The sequence below is a fragment of the Momordica charantia genome, assembly GCF_013281855.1.
Source record: "Momordica charantia cultivar OHB3-1 chromosome 5 unlocalized genomic scaffold, Mcharantia_2.0 BLBB01000005.1, whole genome shotgun sequence".
NCBI classification, from domain to species: domain Eukaryota; kingdom Viridiplantae; phylum Streptophyta; class Magnoliopsida; order Cucurbitales; family Cucurbitaceae; genus Momordica; species Momordica charantia.
This window is the reverse complement of record NW_028275163.1, coordinates 19610363-19632430: the sequence shown is the minus strand read 5'-3', so window position 1 is coordinate 19632430 and position 22068 is coordinate 19610363. Positions and strand designations below refer to the sequence as shown.

The 22068-nt window shown below is 30.7% G+C and overlaps 1 protein-coding gene across 1 annotated transcript; it reads right to left on the bottom strand.

The window, feature by feature from the left end:
- Positions 1 to 5009: 5009 nt before the first annotated feature.
- Positions 5010 to 8574, bottom strand: LOC111019833 (bZIP transcription factor 17). Its single transcript, XM_022296328.2, has 2 exons — positions 6613 to 8574; positions 5010 to 5790 (listed from the first exon to the last, which is right to left on the bottom strand). Exons 1-2 carry the CDS (start codon positions 8492 to 8494, stop codon positions 5348 to 5350), a joined length of 2325 nt encoding a protein of 774 aa, XP_022152020.1. The 5' UTR covers positions 8495 to 8574; the 3' UTR covers positions 5010 to 5347.
- Positions 8575 to 22068: the final 13494 nt, after the last annotated feature.

Here is a 22068-nt window from a genome sequence, read left to right as displayed (position 1 = left end):
TTTACGAAAGTACTGACCAAAAAAATATAGGGACAATTGCAAATATGGCAAAAACGTTTAGCAAAATTAGTAAAATAGCAACCACATCTAGTTTTTTCAAATATAGCATTTTTTTTCAAATAATCGGAGGTCCAATTTTGAAATGACAGGTTTGTCCAAATGATATACATCTGTAATATATGTAATATATTTGACTATTGATATGTGTATGTGATACTGAAATGAGTATTTGTATGATATACTACTCATATAAGTATCTGATATACTTGTAATATGTATGTGATATACATCTGATATACTGCTGATATGGGTGTGATATATTTGCAATATATATGTGATATATATCTAATATACTACTGATATAAGTGTCTGTGCAATATGTATGGGATATACATCTAACATACTACTAATATGAGTGTCTGATATACTATTGATATGAGTATCTGATATACCACTGATATAAGTGTCTGATATACGAACGAAGAATAAACGAATAGATTTTACTCGCAAGATCTAGAAAAATAAAAAGGGTAAAATTGAAATAATGAAACATTCCAAAATCATGATTCTAATTTTGTGCTATATTTGAAAATTTTAAAAAACAAGTGACATATTTTGAAATACATACAAGATTTTTGCTACCCACTATAATTTCCTAAAAATATATTACTTCTTTTCTAAACTAGACTAAAATCGACATAAATGAACCACCATGGAAATTAGAGTGGTTCAAAAAACAAAAGTAAATATGCACAGAACACTCGCAAGTAAGTTCGAAATAAAAAGGGGGAGGTTGACTAACTTGACTTCTTTTTCTCTACTACTACTACTCGAAGCTCTTACATTGATAAATCCTACTATTGCCAAATAGACATAATATTGTTTCGAACTATTCAGATTCAATTTTCCACTACTTTCGTTGAGACTCAGTTTTTAGGTAGCGTTATAAATCTTATTCCTAAGTATTTACATCCTGTTTAGAAATATAGATCTAGCATCAAACAAAGCTAAACACGTATCTCTTTATTTTTCCAAACAATAAAAATGTGGGCAGTTAAAAAATACTTGACATTCTTTATTCATACTCACTCTCACAATCAAATTATTAACTTGATCGTCAAAAGGTTCTCAAACCAATGTTAAATTGGTACCTTCTCGACTCGAATTCATTCTTAAAACTAAAATTCTTATTTCTTACGGCAATTCAAACATAGCTAAAGTAGACAAGACATCTATTACCATCCAAATCGCAAGAAATCCTGGAAGTAAAACAAAAAAAAAACTACATTACAACTGACGACAACCAAATCCAAAAGGTTGACTTATTTGGTAGCTGAGTTGTTGCCGACATTAATTGGATATGTGGTCGACAGCCCACTTCTTTTTGTCGGAATTGGATCAACTTCAAGATTTTGTAGGTATTGCTGTACCTTTTGGAAGCCTTGGTGGGAGTATGGGCCAAGCACATGAAGTAGCTTTTCATATATGTACATAAAAAGAGGTAAAACCATACTTGTGAGAGAATTCAAAGCTATAATGAATTAATTGGCTTGCCTCTTGCCTCATTCAAGGTACCAAAATTGAGAACTTTCCTTGAACTAGCTAACAACACTATTGATGGGTCAGTTTAGGGTATAATAACAAGGTGTAGCCTTTGTACGATCTATTAAAGAATGGTGCCACCGGATATGGACTGAATAATGCTATGATGATTTTTGAAAGATTAAAGACCCTATCATGAGATTGCTAGATTTCAATTGGAGAAGTTCTTATTCGAGATGTTAATTCATTCTGAAAAGATGTGAAAAGATGTGAAGTAGAGAGAGTACGCCCACAAGGAGATGGGAGCGAAAAATTTCGTCATTTACTTAGCATGTAGATCAGGTACTATTTGTTTGGAATTGAGTTTGTTGTAATGATACACAATGTTGCTCATTAATACATGCATCAAAACACAATAAATTACTCCAAAGTAAGCAAGATGGATAGAAATTCATGAGGAATTTGATTTTGTTGGAATTTTTAATAAAATTGTTTTTATTAACAATGAAGAATCACAACTTTTCATGAATAATGTGTATTTTGTAATTAAGGTTATGTCCTTTTATCAAAAGACATAATTTTACATGAAAACATGTAACTATTTGATTCACTACAAATAGTCTATAAATATATGGCTCTTTTAAGTTGTGCAACACATAAAAATCATCCCTCAAAATTCTCTCGTTTTCCCTCTGTACAATTACTTAAATACTAAGATTTGTTCAGTCTTGTGCATGAAATGTTGCCTTCACAGATTGGTAGGAGACAATTGTTCATGAAATCTTGAGCACCATAGAGGGAACAAAATTGTCTTAACGAAACACCGTTGAGTTCGAATTGTTAATTTTGTGTTTTCTTAAGTTTTCTATCCATATTTCTCTAATAGGTTCTCCTCGAGGTAGAGGCTTCAAATCACAGTGAAGGTAGGTGTGTCCGAGGTTTTGTACTAACTCATTGAAACAAATTTTCAAGTGCTAAAATGTATGCCAAACAAACTTTTAGAAGAAATAGAAAAAGGTGTCGTGGAAGGTATTGCCTTAAACATAGGGGGCGCATGCAACGGCAAAATCAAAGAAACTAAAAGCCTCGTTCATGTTTACTCAAGTAAACATTTTAAATATAAATGTAAGGAACTAAGTATCTACTTGTGCAATTTATCAAATGTTTTGATATTATTGAATGTTTAATCACTCCTAAGCCACCATATATGATCTTAAAACTAATATGTAATCAACATATAAAAGCATCTAGTTTAAGAATAGAGGCTTAAATAGTTTATTATTGTATATGGATATGGTTCAAATGTTGTCCTGGTAACATATTGATGGGATCCTATTTGTATATAAATATTACAAACGGTTCTAGATCACTCGGTGGTGACATGTGAGTGAATATATCATGTGTAATAGGAATGCATAAGATTGGATTGTGTGATATATCATGCAGCTTCATATACGATCGTTAAAGAAAATGCATACTTAGCCACTAGGATATGCGACAATATATGATTATATGCTTATTTGATTTTAATCCTAATCGTGTTATAAATTATGTCTATACGAGTGTGGTCTTTGATTCACGAGGGTAAGGGTGACACAAGCGTTGGCACAATAAACCTTTTGTTTTTAGAACAAATTCAAATGGAGAATTAAGAAATATTTTTATTACAAGATAGAATTTGCAGTTCCTTAGTAGTTGAGAAAGTGCCATGTGTGCACTTCTTCCTTATTGATTATATATATGAGTGGCTCTCTTAAGTGTTGGGATTGGATAACAACTATACCTCCTCGTTATCCAGCCAAAAAGATTTTTTTTTCCCATGATAAGATAATGTCAAGCTATATATTAGAGAATGAATAGGACTCGTGAGGTATAAGAGATGGGTCTAGAGACAAAACATAAATTTTGCATAGTTGAAACCTTGAAATGACTTTACAGGGTAGGGATGGGGATGTATATATATTTAGGACAAGGATCTCCCACCCGTCGCGTCCTCAATCGGGGATCCACTATAAAGCACGAGGATCCAAATTAAACCTACAAGTTTTTTTTTGTTATTTTAGTACTAGTTTTATTGCAAAATGGACTGATTTGGCTTTGAAAACCCCACATCGGACAATTGCCAAAGGCCACTAGGAATGAGAGGAGTAGCTCATGTCTATTATAAATCATCGTAAGGTCCTTTTCTTTTCGACGTGGGATCCTTAATAATCAAATAAACATATTTAGTTAGAAAACAATAAACATATTTAGTTATAAAATACTTAATAGAAACGACAACGTTACCAAACGAGCCCTAAAATTAACCGCTAGAATTTTGGTCCAAAATTATATATAACAGACGTATAAACAAACCCTAAAATAAACTGTTACAAGTGAGATTAGACCAAAATATGACTCATCTTCTCACATTACCCCCAACCATATAGAAAGAAAAAGTTCTTTCAATAATGTTCACGTGTCAATTCATTGTAGATCAATAATAGACAAAATATTCAAAGATAAATCAAATGACTATTTCTCTTAACATAAAATACACAACTTTATAATTATGGTTAATGCAAATTTAGCACATATTTACCACTCGCCTTCCTTCGCCTCCAAGAAAGATCGAACTCATGAGATTATAGATTTTTTTTCTTTTTTCTTTTGAGCTCACAAGACTACGGGAAAGTTGGCCTGGACACTGGACACCCACAGTAATCAACTATGTCTACAATCCTAGACTGTGTAGTGATCTTTTTTCTTTTTCTTTTTTCTTGAAAAGAAATTGTGTAGTCATCTTGGAGTTGAAAATTGTATATTTTCATAAAGATTCTTTACTACCTCAATATTCACCACATCGCGACATTTTTATTTAATAAAAGATTGTTAAATAGTATTATTTATTTAATGAACAAATACGTTGATTTATTGTTAATTGAACCTCCAACTCTTGAATACAGAGTTCAAAAAACCTCCTGAATACATTAAATATAAAAGGAAATAACGTATTAATGCATTAAATACTAAAGCAAAAAATATATGAAATTTTAATAGGATTCAAAAAATTTAACTAATTGAAATATATGCATTAAATACCAAGTCTTTTTTTTAGTTCGTTTTATACTTAAACAGTTTTAAATTATTTATTTCCCTATTAAATTTTGTCAATGAAACAATAAAAATGTCGCCCATCGTCCCCAACGCGGTTCGAATTCTCACCCAAAAAGAGAGGAAAAAAAACGAGAACAGGAGACAAACCTTCAACATTTTCATATTTTGCCTAATTATTATCCTCGACTTTGCCATAGTAAATATTAGGAGTGAGCGTACAGATCCAAAAAAAAATGAGTCGACTGAGTCGGTCGGTCGATTTTTGGGATAGACGGTTCGGTTGTCGGTTTTGAAAAATCAGAACCGATGAGTCAGTCAGTCTGCTGTCATACTTCACAGCCTTTACAATTACAGTGATTAGAGAGAATTAATAAAATGAAAGTAAGTAGCAAATTAGTGTATAATGGAGATAGTTAAATAGTACTCATTCAAACATTTGAGTTTCTAGCACTTCTGCTTTTTACCCTACGGCTATTGATGACCGAGGAAGAAAGTTAAAGAAAAAACCTACAGACAGCCCATTACAAACTTTGACTATAACTTAAAATACACTAATCCTGCAAGTTAAGGCCCATTCAAAGTCAAGATTAGAAGAAGGTTATTCTTAAAAGCCACCAATTGCACTGTTATGTACAAAATTTTGTGGTATTATGTAGATCAATTGGCAGGCAGAACTTCCTATGGCCCCCAAAATGGTTTCTCCCAAGTGCTAAGTAGACACGAGATGAGGACCCGAGCGGGGGAGAACGCATGAATAAGTGACGTACTTGACACTATCCAGCAACACGACAACAAAAACTCTCGAGAGCGACTTTGGCGTAATTACGCCATCGACTTCGCTGTCGCCAGCTTCTCTTGGATCAATGAGCACAGAAACTACCATGGAAGAAGCTGTTTTGTTGTTACCTGTGAAGCTGTCTTTGCGTGGGTTTCCAACAGGTTCTTCTGTGATGTTGAAATTTGATCCGCCGAGGGGAACTGGAAGACCACCCAGGATTCTCCTATTCCTTCCCTTGTTAAGGTGAGTAGCATTCTTGCGATGTGATTCAGAAGTGTTGGCAATTGAAGATGCTGGAACTATTGCTCCTGGAGACGTTGACGAAACATCGAACTGGAACACTTCAGTGCACGAGCCAGAACTCAACATCGGCCCTACAGATGGAGAAGGAAACCATAAGTATTTATAACATAACGTCGAACCCAAACCTTGCATTGGCCTACTAGTCCATTAATCAAGCAAAAGTCGAGCCATATTAGAGTTTGACACTCATGTCCATGTCCACCGCACTTATTCTTTTTGCAGACGTGGGGGATCTGATAAAGCAATTTTACAAAAGTCCACAAGTAACAGGTTACTAGTTAGGTGATTGCTATTTCAAGGTTTAAAAGATGTTATATTCGAGCAAACAATCTAATCTATCACGCCCTACTGGACAAAAACTATTCCTGTGCATAAATCTGATGAAAAGTCATCCTAATCCATGTATGGAACATATAGTTAAAACGCTCAAACACCTTTTGTGGGGTGAGAAGTCACAATCAGATTGAAGAAGCCCTGAAAATTCAAAGTCCAAGACTTGTGTAGCAGTTTTCTTGCACAAGTGTAAAAGGCTAACAAGAGAAACAGAGTCAATGAGTCAATGGGTCAGTCTTCTGCTGCCAATTCTTTCCAGGGTATTAGTAGAGATTCCAACCTAAATATAGATGTCTTAACTCCGGATTCATGCTCAAGTTGGCAATCATCCTGTTTATCTTTAAAATGACAGGGGCAGGAAAAGAAACAAACACATAATCCAGTGTCAATATCTCTTGTTTCGAAAGCCATCCGATGTAATTACAATTCTAATGCCAAACGGGTGAGTTAATTCTTCAAATAGGTTGTGCAACAAATAGAACTTCCAAATAACGGCATTCCAAGTATAAAAATTGTAACCGAATAATAAGAATTAAAGTCAATATGCTAGGTAGTATTACCTGCAAGACCTTCACGGAACCACTGTTGAAGTTTGCCATCAGCAGCGGTTGCTTTGATGTGGTCCTTTAAACTGTTAGCTGGACCAGAAGGGAGTGCCTTCGGTTGTTCGGCAGGTTTTCTGTACACATTAGAATGTTTACCACCATTTGCCCTGATGTTTGGGATGGTAAGGGCTGGACTAAGGTCTCTAGGGATCGCAAGACCAGTTTCCCGAGCCTTGTCCGTATCAGACGCCGTGTGAGAGGCCATAGCTTTCTCGCTAGCCAGGAAAGAATGAATTATCAAGTTTCCATCAATCTTCACTAATTTGTCATTCCTTGGAACATACAAGGAAGCCACAAGAGGTTCGCTACCATTTCCAACCTTAATAGACTCATCTGAATCATGTAAATGCTGCGGCCCTTTTACTTGTTGATCAAATTTCAAGTCTCGTCCTTTCTTATAAGATCGCTCACACTGTAAGCGGTTCAAAGTACCAGATTTCCCACAAGGAGTTCCTACATTCACACCATTGGATAAATTGGAATACCTACCAACTCTCAAAACCCTCTCTCGATTCTGATTGTATAACCTATCACTAACAAATGCCAACTTACCAGGAACTCCTCCTACGTTTCCAAATTTGACATTAACTACAGGAACTAGACCACCAAAAAGCATAATAAAGAACAACAGACCCAGAAAACTAACACTGGCAACCTTCTTAGTTCTTCCCTCAGCCTTCTTACTCTCATTCTTTTTACCCCTTGCTACCGGAGCAGGTTGCTGGGACTTTAGTCTAGGAATTGGAACCAGAGGGACCTGAGATCCTTGCGGTTTAACAACATAGGGAGCGCAGGGGACCCATGGATAAGTCATTGGAGCCATTGAGGGGTGCGGATACATACCAGGAGGAGGAGGCTGACACATACCACTACCACTCAGCTGCTGTCTGAGACCCGCATTCTCAGCCATCATATATGATATCTTACCATTCAGTTCAGCAATGGTTGAATGCATAGTTCTCACTTTATCCTCCAACTCTTCCACATAATGCTTTTTCCTCTGCCTCGAGAGCTGCGCACTCTCTCGATTCCTCATCAACCTCGCCTTCTTCTTCTCTTCGTCCTCGTTTATAGCAATGGAACCCAATTGGGGATTTATGCTATCTGCAGGTCCAGATGCTTTTCGATACTTGGCAGATCTCGAATCCGCATTCCCTTCATCATGTTCTTTCTTCCTCTTCGCCATGCAATTCTTCTCCATTTCCTCTGATTTAATCTTCTGGTCGACAGTATCATCATAATACTCTGCATCACGAGATGGGCAATTAATTCCCTCAGAGACGCCCGAACCGCAATTCCCAGAACCCGAGCCCTGAGACGACGCCGGCCCGCCGGAGAACTCCTGATCACTACCACCATGCTGCGGAGAGGAGCAATTCAAAACCCTCGAAGCCTTTGAGTCCCAGCCCCCAGAATGAGCCGAAAGACACTCGCTATCCATCGTCCGTAATTTCGAAGATTGATAGTTGTCAAGAAACTTACAATCATCAGGAGACTGATCGCCGGAAACCGCAGAACTCCCCGATCCCGGCGATCCCTGGGGCGGAACATGAGGAGCCGACTCCGGGGAATTCTCGGAAATGAGGAAATCGTCGGCCTCAGAGGGGAGGTAGAGGTCTTCAAGGTCGTCAAAGGTGAGCTCGAAATCGCTATTCTCGTCGAATCCGAAATCGAAGGCGGAGCCGGAAGCATAAATAAAAGGCTCCTCCTCCCCGGGGACGTTGTGGTTGGGATCGGAGAAGAACAGAGAATCGAGAGGCGGAATTTGGAGGGAGTCAAATTCGGAAGCGTAAGGATTAGGGTTAGGGTTTTGATCCTCCGCGATCGGGTCCGCCATGGTTAGGGTTTCCGTGTTGAAATTGGAAACTGAAAACGCAGAGAGCGGTCGGATTTTATAAGGCGGAGATCGAAGGAAGAAGAAGACGAAACTGCTCCCCGTTTTCCGAGTCAAGCGCGTGTCAATCTCTTCTCCGTTTCTCGTCTTCCACAGGCGCGTATCAGAAACCTTTTTTTTTACTGAAATTCTTTTTTTTTACCTATATTAAATGTTGATAATTATAATCTATTGATTTGATTTGATTTTTTGTAAACTAACTATTAAGAATATAGGGGTAGTGGATGTTTGAATCCTAGATTAAGTCTTTGGAATTAGGTCGTCACATGTTGCTATTCTAAGACAATATATTTCCCTGGGCGTCTATAGATACGCAACGTTGTTGTTTTGTGGTTGCCGTATTTAGAGGTCCCTTTACAGACAATTTATAATAAGAATCGATGAGAATATATAACTATAAAAGTTGTGAGCGTGAGTGTGAAGAATTACAACTTAATTATTTTCACGTTCATAAAATAGTCAATATGATGCTTCCCTTCGACTTGTTGAAGCTATCGAAAGTTAATATTGATCGTGCAGAAGGACACAAGAGTATGTATCCTTGAATGGGTGGTCGAAACTAAAGTATTATTCTTAGTAGGATAAAACTTCTAAGGATTAGCTTCAAGTGATTTTGGACGAGATCTAAAATTGTCACGTAGCTAAATATGAATTAAGTGGGTCTTAGTATGTACCCCTTGTATAATCATAAATTAACCTGATTTAGGTTAGATCGTGATAATATTGACAATGTTATAGGATAATTATTATAATATAGTTTCCTATAAAAGAACATAGCTTAAGTTTTGTTTGTTTACATTGAGTAAGATAAAAAGATATTTTATTATATCGTTTAGTAGGTATATTTAGTCAAAAATTTTAATCGAATGGAGTAAAATGTATATTTAGTATTAAAAAAATATGCCAAACTTGGATAAAATAGTATTTTTGTTAACTGTAACATCATCATTTTATGATTGGGACTCTAATAGTGAAAATGTTTCCTAAACCACATAATCAAATAAGGAGAAAATCTTTTTTAGGAAAGGATTAAATAACGGAAATTTTGTTAGCATTAGGTGACGTGGATGGATATGTTAATATCTTACGTATATTTCGAGAAGAATCATGAAAATTGTAAATATTGATACATTTTTTTGAGTTAATAAATAAGACATAGTTTAATTAGCATATAATTAATTACTTTTCACCAATTCTAAATATATAAGTAATATACTTATGGAAATATCATTACGATGAAAAATATTGAAATAAAATCATGTATACATATATAAAAATTATTTGAATTAGTAAATTAACGTTTAATGTTACATAATAATTTCCAATTCAATCTAAAACTTTTAGTTAATTACATAGTTGAATAAATATGTAAAGACTAAATTTGATTTAAAATTTGAATGTTTAATAATAATTAGTTTAATTGATTTTATTTTATTTTTTTGTTTTAAGATTGGGTTAGTTAAATTTAAATTAAAGTTTATTTTTTTAATCGATTTCTTTAAGGTTTTGTTCGATTTTCTATGGTTAAATTTAATTTTTTTAAAGGTTTTTTTTTTAAATTATTACTTTTTAAAAACAAATGACAAAGGTAGGCTAGGATCAAAACTAATTCCAAAAATAGGTAGGTACCACGTCAACGACAACCCACCCGCCACATCGACAATATACGTTGCAGAGCGTCCATTGTATGCGAGTTTTGACCCCTCGTTTGACCTAACTTATTTTTGTCAATAGTTTCAAAAACCTAAATTACTTTTGTATTTATTTATTTAATTTGCATCTATTTAGTTATTATTTTTAAATTAACATTATTTTTGTAATTTCTTTTTAAAATGTCATTATTTTAAAACTTAACCCTTTTTTAAATGGGTTCTTTATAATATATTTTTCTAAGATTTTGATAGATTTTTTTTATAGTTAAATTTTTAACTTAAAAGAAAAAAAGAATGTGGATAGCAAATCTTTGTTGAATAGGTCAATTACAATACACGCTCAAAATCTATAAAAAAAAAAAAGATCCCAACACACGCATTAAAATCTATAAAAGTTATGCTAGTTGGTTTGAGGGTAATTTTACCAATAATGTAATTTAAAAAAGAAATTATAAATTTAAGGTAGATAACAAACTAAAATTAAAAAAAAATAAATAAAATAATATAAATCTGAAATATAGTAAATTTTAAAATTATTAATAGGGTGATGATGGTGGAAGTCAAAACTCGTGGACAATATAACATGGTTTACACGTGGTACACTGATGTGGTGGTGATTTGGATTAAATCGTGTACATTATACACTATTTCAATGAACTTGACAATATAACATGTCAGACCTATCAGAACAACATATTCGACATTTAGAATCTTTCTCTTGAAAATTTGTTCTACATCTATAGATTTATTTGATTTCGAGAAAATCATCATGTAAAATGTATTACCTACTGCTACTTGAAATTAACCACCATGTAGTTTCTACAAATATTGTTTCATTTCGAAAATGTAAATAAACATCACATATATACATACATATATATTTTACAAAGTTGTTAATTTTAGGATATTGAAATTTTGTTTTAAGAGAAGATACTAGAAAATTTTCAAATACTAAATAAACTTTTAAACAAATATCTAATGGAGGAGAAATAATAAGATTGACAAATGATTGCACAAAAGAACAAAAATAAAAATAAGTATTTTATGAATAATATATATGTTTAGGTTAAAATACCGTATTTAAGTTAGGAATCAAACTTCTTACTTAATATTTTTTTTAATTCAATAATTACATAGAGATCGAATCAAGTAGTAATTTTCATTATTTTTTTTGTTAGTTCAACGATAATTGATATAATTGATATATAGTTCCAACTTATAACTGTTCGATCATATATAAATTGTATTTAAATTTACAATTACCATTATCTACTTGGAATTGACAACTTCTGAATTTACTTTAAAAATATAAATATGGGGAATGAAATCTATTTTAAAAAAATGATATATTTGGACCAAATCCAATTTGGATTGTATAGTAAAGTGGGACCCACATGCAGAATGTGGCAATGTGTTAAGACCTCAAGCGACACAATGAGCGGTCAAGAACGGGAAGCGCGTGGTAGACAAGCGAAGCGTGGTGCGCGTGGAGGAGCTGGCGATCAATAAATAATGATTTTTAAATTTAAATATTATTTTGGATCCAATATTTTTATATTTAAATTCTATACTTTTAAAATATTAATTCTAGTCTTTTTATTTTAAATGATTCTCTTGAACCGCTATCATTTCGACTAACCCATTTTATATATATGTATTTTTTTTAACACGTACAACACTCGATAAAATTTTTGAAATACAAACTTTAAATTTATGTAAAATAGTTTCCCTTTTTTACACCGCTATTATCTATAGAATTTATGTTATAATTTTATAAATAGAGATCAAAATCGTTTATTTTAATATTTTAATTCGAAAAATGGTCTTAAATTTGTATTAAAATATTTTCATTGTATTTAAAACTTGGGTTAAAATTTTGTAAATATAAATTAAAATAACTACTTTATAATATTTCGACTTCATAATTAAAATGAACAAAAAGTAAATATATAAAAGTAAAGCACCCTAATGAACTAAAGAAGAGATAGAAATAGCATTTAATCCTAATTTTTGGAAAATAATATAATAAATAACGGAATGCGACGGTAGTTGAGGGTCTGGAGACTTCTGCCGTGAACACGTGTTTTATAAGAATTTTGAGTCTCTTAGCCGTTACGTTACGTCTGTTTTTTTCCGTTACCGGGACCACATGGTTTTGTCCCTCTTTAGAATCAATGCCTAAACGCTCAAAAAGATATCTATTATAAACACATTGAACTTTTTGGATTTTGTTTTTTTGTTTTCAAATTTACCAAATTAAATGGATTAAGAAAGTATAGGGTGAAAATTCTAAAAATAATTTTTTTTTTATATTTTCAGTATTTTCAGATTTTGAATTTCAAATTTTAAAAGGTATAATTATATTAAAAGACGATAAAAATTTTGATAAATATATTATTATAAACTCATTTTATCTATATTAAAATTAAAATATTTAAAATATAATACATTATATAACATTGTAAAATAATAATTATACAAAATGTTAATAAATTAATTGATATTATTTTAGATTAAACTAAATATTTAGTTGGTAAATACTATTAGTTTACAAATATATTTCTAAATAAACAGTTTTTTAACTTGAAATTCAATTTTCAAATCTGCTACCAAACACTTATCTGAAAATACTGAAAACAAACCATACAACTAACGAATGAGGCAGAGTCTCAAATTTATAAAAATTTGTTTTTTTAATATTTATTAAAATGTGGATAAAGATATTGTTGTCTAAATAGAAAAAAAGAATAACAAATAAAAAATTCATAACAAATATTTGGATTAACGATAAGCATATTATGTTTTTTAAATAAGTTAATTTTTAAAATTAGGTTCACATTTGTGATATTATACTGATATTTTAATATTTTATCGATTTTTTTGTAATATTATGAAAATGTTGATTCACCTGTATGTCGTCAAATCTATGGACATGTGAAAATATGGACATATGAACAAAAAATTAATACATTGCACCTAACTAAGATTTTATATGTCTATATCAATAGAAATGTAGATATCTCAATTTAATGGAAATTTGTATGAAAGTATTGATGGAAATTTTATAAAATTGAGAAAAAATAAAATTACTTAAATTAATAAATTAGTATATAACTTTTTTAAATAAGTAAAAAAATATTATTAATATTATATCCATATTCGTGATATTTTATACATTGTCGATCTTTTTGTGATATTATGGAAAAATCGATATTGAACTCATTCACATATAGAAATATCGATAGAAATTTTAACATATCGACAGAAATTTAATATCCTACCATTGACATACTTTTAAGTCATGGTTAAGATACATGTACATTCTCTTAAATGTCGAGGATTCGAACTCTTACACCACATTTGTTGAATTCATGAAAAAAAATAATTAGATATTTACCAACATAAACATACTCATCAATTATAATCTTTGCAATCCTCACCTTCACCTCTCAAATTGAGGAGGCATTTGTTAATTTAAACATGACTAGCATTAGTAGCATTTTAAAGATAGAGGATGGAGTTTCATACTCATTCTCCACCTTTGGATTAAAAAAAAATAAAAAAAATTAATTATCTATGTTTTCGTGGTTGTGGGTTCGAGTTGATTTTTATTTTTTTCATTTACCATGTAATATTCATACTGTACCAATCCTGTGTTCCATGCCTGCTATAAGCACATAGAAGTGTACCAACCTAAATATGATTCAATTGGTTGAGATACTTATTTCCAACCAAAAGATTGTGAGTTCAAATTCTCATTTCTACTAAAAAAAATTGTCAAGTATGTAGTGTAAGTAATTTCAATTTTGTTTCTAATTTTCTAAAATTTTTAATTTTATCCCAATCTTTTCATTTGTTATAGAAAAATTTATCATCAAATAATTTTCATTAAAATACAATTTTATTATTTTTGTTAGAATGAAGTAGACATTAAGAATAATTAAAAATTTTGAGTTATAACTATAAATTTTAAAACGTTGGATCAAAATTGAACCCAACTAAATGATGCAAAATGGCAAAATGCCAAAATGCATGTAGCATTATATATGGACCTATGGTTAGTTTTTCAATTGTGCTAGTCTTATTTTTTGAAATGTAAATGTATGACATCTTTACATGTTTGAAATTTTACATGTTGGCATTTTTAGATAATCACGTATATTTGTAGGAAACTTTATAATAAAGTTCGAAAATATTTAGATATAACTAAATTTTTTAAATGACATATATCATGTACTGCATAATAATAATAATAATAATATTATTATTATTATTATTATTTTATTATTATAATATGAGAATTTCTTGTAATTTTAGCCTGAGTTTTAAAAAGAATAATGGTGATAATGTGTCATTAAAATTATATGAAATATTATGTTCCTCGTGAATTACATTGGACCTGATATTTGCTTATGTAAGAGTTTGTTTTGCCGGATTTAATCTTTTGAAAATATTTTAAATTTATATGATGCCCTCAGTATAAGAATCTTTGAAACTCGTGTTTCAAAAAGGCATTAAAAAATAGATTAGATGTCTATGGACATGCATTAAGAATACTTAAGTATCTTGAGATATTTGGATATCATCAAACAAACGTAGGAATTAGATGTCTGTTCAATAAAAATCTAAGATATAAACCGTTTCTTCAATTTTTATTAGGTATGTTTACAAAATTATGAATAAAATTGAAACTTTTAAAATATTGATCGCAATGTTGAAACTAACCACTTATAAATTATTCCTTCCTAATCCCAAAATGTGATCATTCTTTCTCATTATTATTCAAGCTTTGAATAAAACGTTTATATGAAGTGAAATACATGAATTTAATAAGAATTTAAGGGTTAACTAGTATAGTTGTCAAATATTATATATATATCATATCCTACTTTTGGGGTATTATAATCTACATATTATTATTGAAGTTCCAAACAATTCTAGAAGGTATGTTTTAGATTAAATTATTAAATTTGGTGTTTATAGTTTAGACGAAGTTTGATTTTGATCTGTTTCAATTTAACCCTTCTAGTTTCGGCTTAGATTTAAATTGGTCTCAAGAGTTTAGATTTAATTTCAATTTAGTTTCTATAATTTCAAAAGTTTTAATTGGATTCTTGTGATTATTCAATCAATCTTCACAAATCCTTCTTATCGACTGGGTAAGAAAATAAAAAAGAATACATTGAAACTTTTAAAAAGATGGAATTCAAACTTTGCCCATGACATACCAAATTCATATAAAAGAATAGGTATTTGGATTATTTTCCAACTCAAAAGTATTGACGAAAGCAAATTGAAATATTGAAATAAAAATTTATGGATAAAATAGCTACACATATTTTGGTCTTATAATTTTATTCTTTTTTTTATATCCGTCAATGTCTAGGTCAATTTACATGCACCATTATCGAAAAATATATAAAAATTAATTGCTACGATAAATAATCACCATAAAATTTGAACTATTTTCTCGCAATTTATCCTAACTCCGAGCGAGCCATCATAAGGTATCATGAAGTTAAATGTAACTCAATTTATGCTAGTAACTTGTCTTTTGTTGTTTCACCTTACTTCTAGATTAAACTTAGCCACTCATGTTTTCCATTATCAATTTTCCACCACATGAGTTTTAAAAATAAGAAAAAATATCTACATATAAAAGTCTCCAAATTGAAGCCACGTCATACCTACCCACCGACACTCATGTCACCACCATATTGTAATTTTTTTTTTTAAATATATAATTATGTAGCCCTCAGCTATTTTAATAAAATTACATGAATTATGTTATCTAGTATAAATAATTAAATTTATCGTAACCAATCAATTTAAATTTTTGAATTCATTTGTCGATTAATTATTTTTAAGATGTATCAGAGCGTAGAAGAAAAAAACAATTGTTTTGTATCAATTCAAATGCAAGTATCCATTATTTCAACAATAGAATATCAAGTTTGAAATACTTAATATCAGCTACTTGCTCGAGTACCCAGTGGACCAAAAGAGAGAAGTTTTCTCTTGGGACCATAAAATAGATTTAATGCAATAGCATAGAGTAAAACTTGGGCAACTGCTAGGGATGCTTTTTCTCTATATATAAAAAAAAAATTATTTATTTTTTGGGTGAAATTTATTTCTTTGATTTTGCTGGCATATATTATCATTAATATTTATAAATTTTGCCTTTTTAGATCAATGTGTGACTTAAAATAATGTTATATGTCTAGAATAGTTGAGTAATAAAAGTTATCCCTTTGGATTAATATTTTATTTTAACATAATTAGCTATTTTAAATAATAATTAATTAATGTTAAAGAGAACATAACTCACCGATAATTGATATATATCTACGATGAAGAAGTTGTGAGTTCGAATCTGATCCCACCTATTGTACGAAAAAAAAAATAATAAAATTAAATTATTGGATTAATTTATATATAATTGTGCCCTAGAATGATACATGTTAATGCATTATTTTTATCATTAAAAATTAATTTTCATACAAATATATAGCTGAGCATTAAGAGTGATAATTTTTGGATTCATTTTATATTAATTTTATTTTTTATTTTTGATATAATTCTTGATCTCAAACCATTTTCTCTTCGTTTATAATACAGTTTCAATTTCAACAAAAAAAAAAAAAAATTTAAAACTCATTTTTAAATAATTTTGGCTATGATTCAAAAGACGGTTTAGGAATAGGCTACACGACAAAGAACATATGGTGAAAAACGTTGTTTTTTTATTAAGAATATTTTTTAAAAAACAAGTCAATAGTTTTTCAATTTTTTTTAAATCTTACAAAAATTTAAAAAATAATAATAAATAAATAAAATCAATCAAAATAATTGTTAACAAGTAAACTTCACTTTTTAAACTAAAAAAATATATTATAAACTTTTTAAACAATAATATTTAAATAGATATTGATATAATATAAATAAAATTAATAAATAGAATGACTTAATTGCTTTAGTAAGAAATGAAAAGTGAATAAATAAATAAACCATTCTTATTTTTATCCAAGTGGAAGTATAAAAAACCATGATAATTGCTTAATGCTTACAATCAATCTTCTTTAGGCAAATCATCAAACGCCAAAGTAGAAAAATATCTAACTTGGAATATTTGAAGTTAAAAACTTTGCCATTTATAAACATTTTTAAATAAGTAAATTAATCTTTTGTTTAATTCTATAATTAATGAAATACTTTAAACATGGATTAACAAAAAGAAATCTAAAAACTTTTTAATATATTATTGAATATTTAGTTGATTTACATGAAAATCTTGATAACATAATGTTACTCATTCATTGCCAAATAAATGGTAAATAGGTACTTTTGAACGCAGTATATCTACTTGTTAGTTCACCATTTTTTTTAGTTGAATGATGGTAGGTAGGAGATTAAACTATCAATTTTCAAAATGATAATAGGTATCTTATCCATAAGATTATACTTCTGTTGAATGAGAAATTTCGGCTAATTACTAAATGCTATATCACAAAATTAAAATTACATTTAGGACCAAAAATAAAATTACACGTGTCTTAAATTAATTTTAAAATTGACGAATCACATTATACCATGTGTCTCTCTTATGGTCGTCCAATAAAATCATCAAAACCCATGAAAAGATTGAGCCCAAACCCATGACCCATTAAGCCTATTGCTCATATAAGACCCACCAAAACTCTATAAATAGAGGGTGTCACATTTGAAATATGTCGAGAGATCCAGAAGAATTGAAGATTCAGAGCCTCCATTGTCGTATCTTCTCTTCGTCAAGCTACAAGCCGAAGAACTTCACAAGACTTAAAGCCGAAGACTCCATCAAGCTGCAAATTTTTCACAAGCGGCAAAGTCGAAGAACTTCACAAGCTACAAATAGAAGAACTTCAACAAGCTGCAAAGCCTAAGAACTTCACAAGCTGCAAAGCCAAAGAACTTTATAAGCTACAAGCTGAACAACTTCAACGAGCTGTAAAGCCGAAGAGCTTCATAAGCACAAAGCCGAAGTACTTCACTAGCTGCAAAGCCAAAGAGCTTCATAAGCTACAAGCCGAAGAACTTCAACAAATTGTAAAGCCGAAGAGCTTCACAAGCGCAAAGCCAAATACTTCAAAGATTCTTCAATAAACTGCAAAGCCGAAGAACTTCACAAGCGCAAAGTTGAAGGCTTCAAAGATTCTTCAATAAGCTAAAAGTTGAAGACTTTACAAAGTCTTCATCAAGCTGCGAGCTAAATAATTTCATCAACAAGTCAAAGTCTTCAACAGGCTCAAAGCCAAAGACTTCAAAGATCCTTCGACAGGCAAGAAGCTGAAGGCATCAACCATTGATTCAAGAACAAACTCACAAGCCCTTGAATTAAAGTTTACATTTGAGAGAATTAATCAGAGGATTATACATTTGAGATTGTAACACCTGCATACATAAATACAAATACAAGTTCATTAATTCAAATTTTCTCTTGTTGAATTTCTCGTCGAACAACTTCAGAATTTAGATGTCAATCCAAGTCTAGCTCACCTATCTCTAAGGATGTTCATGAGATGGGATGGGGACAAGGACGAAGAAGGCTTCCCCATTCCTGTCCCCGCCTCCATTTCATTCCCCATCCCTTCGAAATTCCCCACAAAATTTCGTAGGGATCAGGTTCCCCGCAAGGATTTTTCCCTGTCTATTCCTTTATTTTAAAAATATTTCTCAATTAAATATTTTTTCTAAGGAACTTTTAATTAATTGCATAATTTTCAACGATAAATTTTTATTTACATGGTCGAATTTTCTATATATTGGGTGTGTAAAGAAGAATATGGTTTTTTTATAGAGAGAATAATGAAAAGAATTTAGTGTATATATATAAAGTGAGGCAGGGCAGGGAATGGGGACGGGGACAGGGAACATTCCTCGTCCTCGTTCCCTGTTTAGGTGACAGAGGAAAAACTTTTCGGGGTGGGGAATTTAAATGGGGATTCTGTGCCCTGTTAAGGTAGGTCCCTATGCCAAAAATGAACATCCCTACCTATCTCTGATAAAAAGGTCATGAGTTTGAAGTCTCACTCACATGTTGTATAATGTATTAAAAGCAAAAAAAAATAAATAATAATAATAAATAAATATGTAGCTTTCATACTGCAGTTTTTTTCAAGCAAAAATCGTTCATAATAAGTTGGTATTGACAAAGCGAGCATAACTCAGTGGTAATTGACATATATCTCTAACTAAAATTGTGAGTTCGATCCCCACCTCTACATATTGTACTAAAAAACAATTGGTATCTATTTTCGAATAGGTCAACAGGTTAGGTTGCCATTTATAAACTTAAAAATAACTTGGAATAAATTTAGTTAAAAATCTAAGAGTTTAAATTTCAAAGAAAAAATCTAGGAATTTAGGAAATAATTTAAAACGGAGGAGGGAGGCCAAAAGTAGAAAAATTGCAGACGAAATCTACTCCTAAATATTCCGGTGCCTACTTTCATAATTAATTTTAACTTTGGTTTATTTTTCATAACGAAGCAAGAAATGTAAATAGGCACACCCACTCAAAATTTATTTTTTAATTTAAGAGATAAAAATAGCTGAAGCCCAATTGTAAGCCCAATTAAAGATTAAAGAACTTCTATTTCAAAAATTTCAAAATTTACCCTGTATTTAGGATTTTTTAATAATATAAAATTTACCCGAATTTATTACATTTATATTTATTATTGTTATTTTTTTAAATATAAAAGATTTAAATCTCTAATTTGATTTTATAAACTTTTAATTACTTTGGACCCCAATTTACTCATTCATATATTAATTACAAAAGGATTATCATGATTTCAAATTCGAAATTAATTAATGGGTAGGGTTATCCATGATTTCAAATTGAAAATATACCCACAATTTATATCATATAACTTATTTAGTGTTATATCAAACCACAATTAACAAAAAAAGCTAAAAAAAACCTACTCTATCAATTTAGACACCCTAGCACATGCTTGATTATAAGATACACTTATATGATAAATATAAAATATATCTGACTGTTGAGTTCTTGTAACTACCCACTTGATACTTATTTGTAGATATAAATTATACCCGTATATAAAAAAATGAGTATCGAATTCACACCTAAATTTTGCAACTCAAATTATATTATCGATTCTTCGACAATATGGACTCCGAAAAAACTGAATTGTTCGATGATGATAACTAATTAAACTAGCTAGTACAAAAAATTGTTCATCTAAAGGTAACTAGTTAAACTATATCCGCATATAAAAAAACTAGTTAAACAGTACAAAATTAGTTTATCTAAAAGAATGGGGTTTCGAAAGGGAGCATTGTTCAAAACCGAAATTGAAAACTTTACAGGAATGAGGTTAAACAGTACAAAACTAGTTCATCTAAAGGAATGATACGATCTTAAAGATATATGGGTATGAAAAATATATCATGGTGAGAAGAAGACAAAACAAACCTCGACTTTAGAATGGTGAGAAGAAGTTTGACGGGTGGCCGGCGACGAGAACAAAGTAAATGGTCTATTACAGTCTGCTACGACCTACTACAAGATAAACGGAGTAAACGGTCAGTGACGAGAACGGAGAACCTTGACACGACGGCTTGATATCAACGAGTGAATGGAGTAAATGGTCGGAAAAAATGGTGTTTGGGAAAGAAGAAGAAATCGATGGAAGAACAAACGGGCAAATGAAGGAGACGAAATTTTTTTTGGGGATTTGGGTAGGATTATTAGGGTATTTTTATTTTTGGAAAGTGTAAATAGATATAAATTAAGTGATTTGAAATCTAACCTTCAAAATCAACCATTTTTAATTTCAATAACTTATTAATATTTAGGTGTAAATAAAGGAAGATATATTGGTAAATTGTTCATAGGTATCCTCTTAAACGGGTTATTTTATAACAAAAGTATAAATTTTATAGATTGAATCTTTTATGTAATTATAATTTCTAAAAAAAACCTGTAAATGTACTAATCCCCCATCTAAGAAAACATAATTTGATTTTAAAATTCAGATAATTGAAAATAAAAAGTCTAAAATAAACAGGTTCTTCTTTTTAATTCAAACAATTATTGAAGAGAAAATTTTTTATCTAAAATATTTAGTTTGAATTTATAAACTCAACAATTAAATGTTTTAATTCAAACTATTAAAGATAAAAAAAATATATATCTAAAATATATAGTTTGAATTTATGAACTAAACCATTAAAGTTGATGCTAATTGACATGTACTCCTTCCCTCGAGGTCGGAACTTCAATCCCTCGTATCTCCAAATTGTTGTACTAAATTTTTTTTTTATGTTGTTCTTTTCCTAGAAAAGCGACAGATGAGTGCAAAAAATTTTAAGGAAAAAATTGAACTTTTATAGTTACGAGGGAAGTATATTTATTTATTTATCTTGGACAAGTGAATCTAGATAACTGATACTTCAATTCACATGAAATTGATACCTCAATTCACATGAAATTTAGAAGCTATTTAATCTAATCACCTTTCGAAGATTGAAAGATCTGCTATACCACGAGATTCGATTAAATTCACATTATAGTGATACGAATCCATTTGTGACCAATTACATATATCAAAGGAGCAATTATTACAAGAAAGGCAAGGAAGATTCAAGAGGCTTTCGCACTGCACCTTCAAAAGCTTGTTAATGCACAAGAACCAACAAAGAGTTTTGAGCCCGAATTTATTCATAATGTTACTTCAATGAGTCAAGAAGAGAATGAAGCAAAGATGGCACGGGAAAAGTTGTCTATTTTGAGAGATGGCACGGAGGACAAAAAAAGTGTGCAGATTCGTGAACAGGTGCCTTTGCAGATTGCAC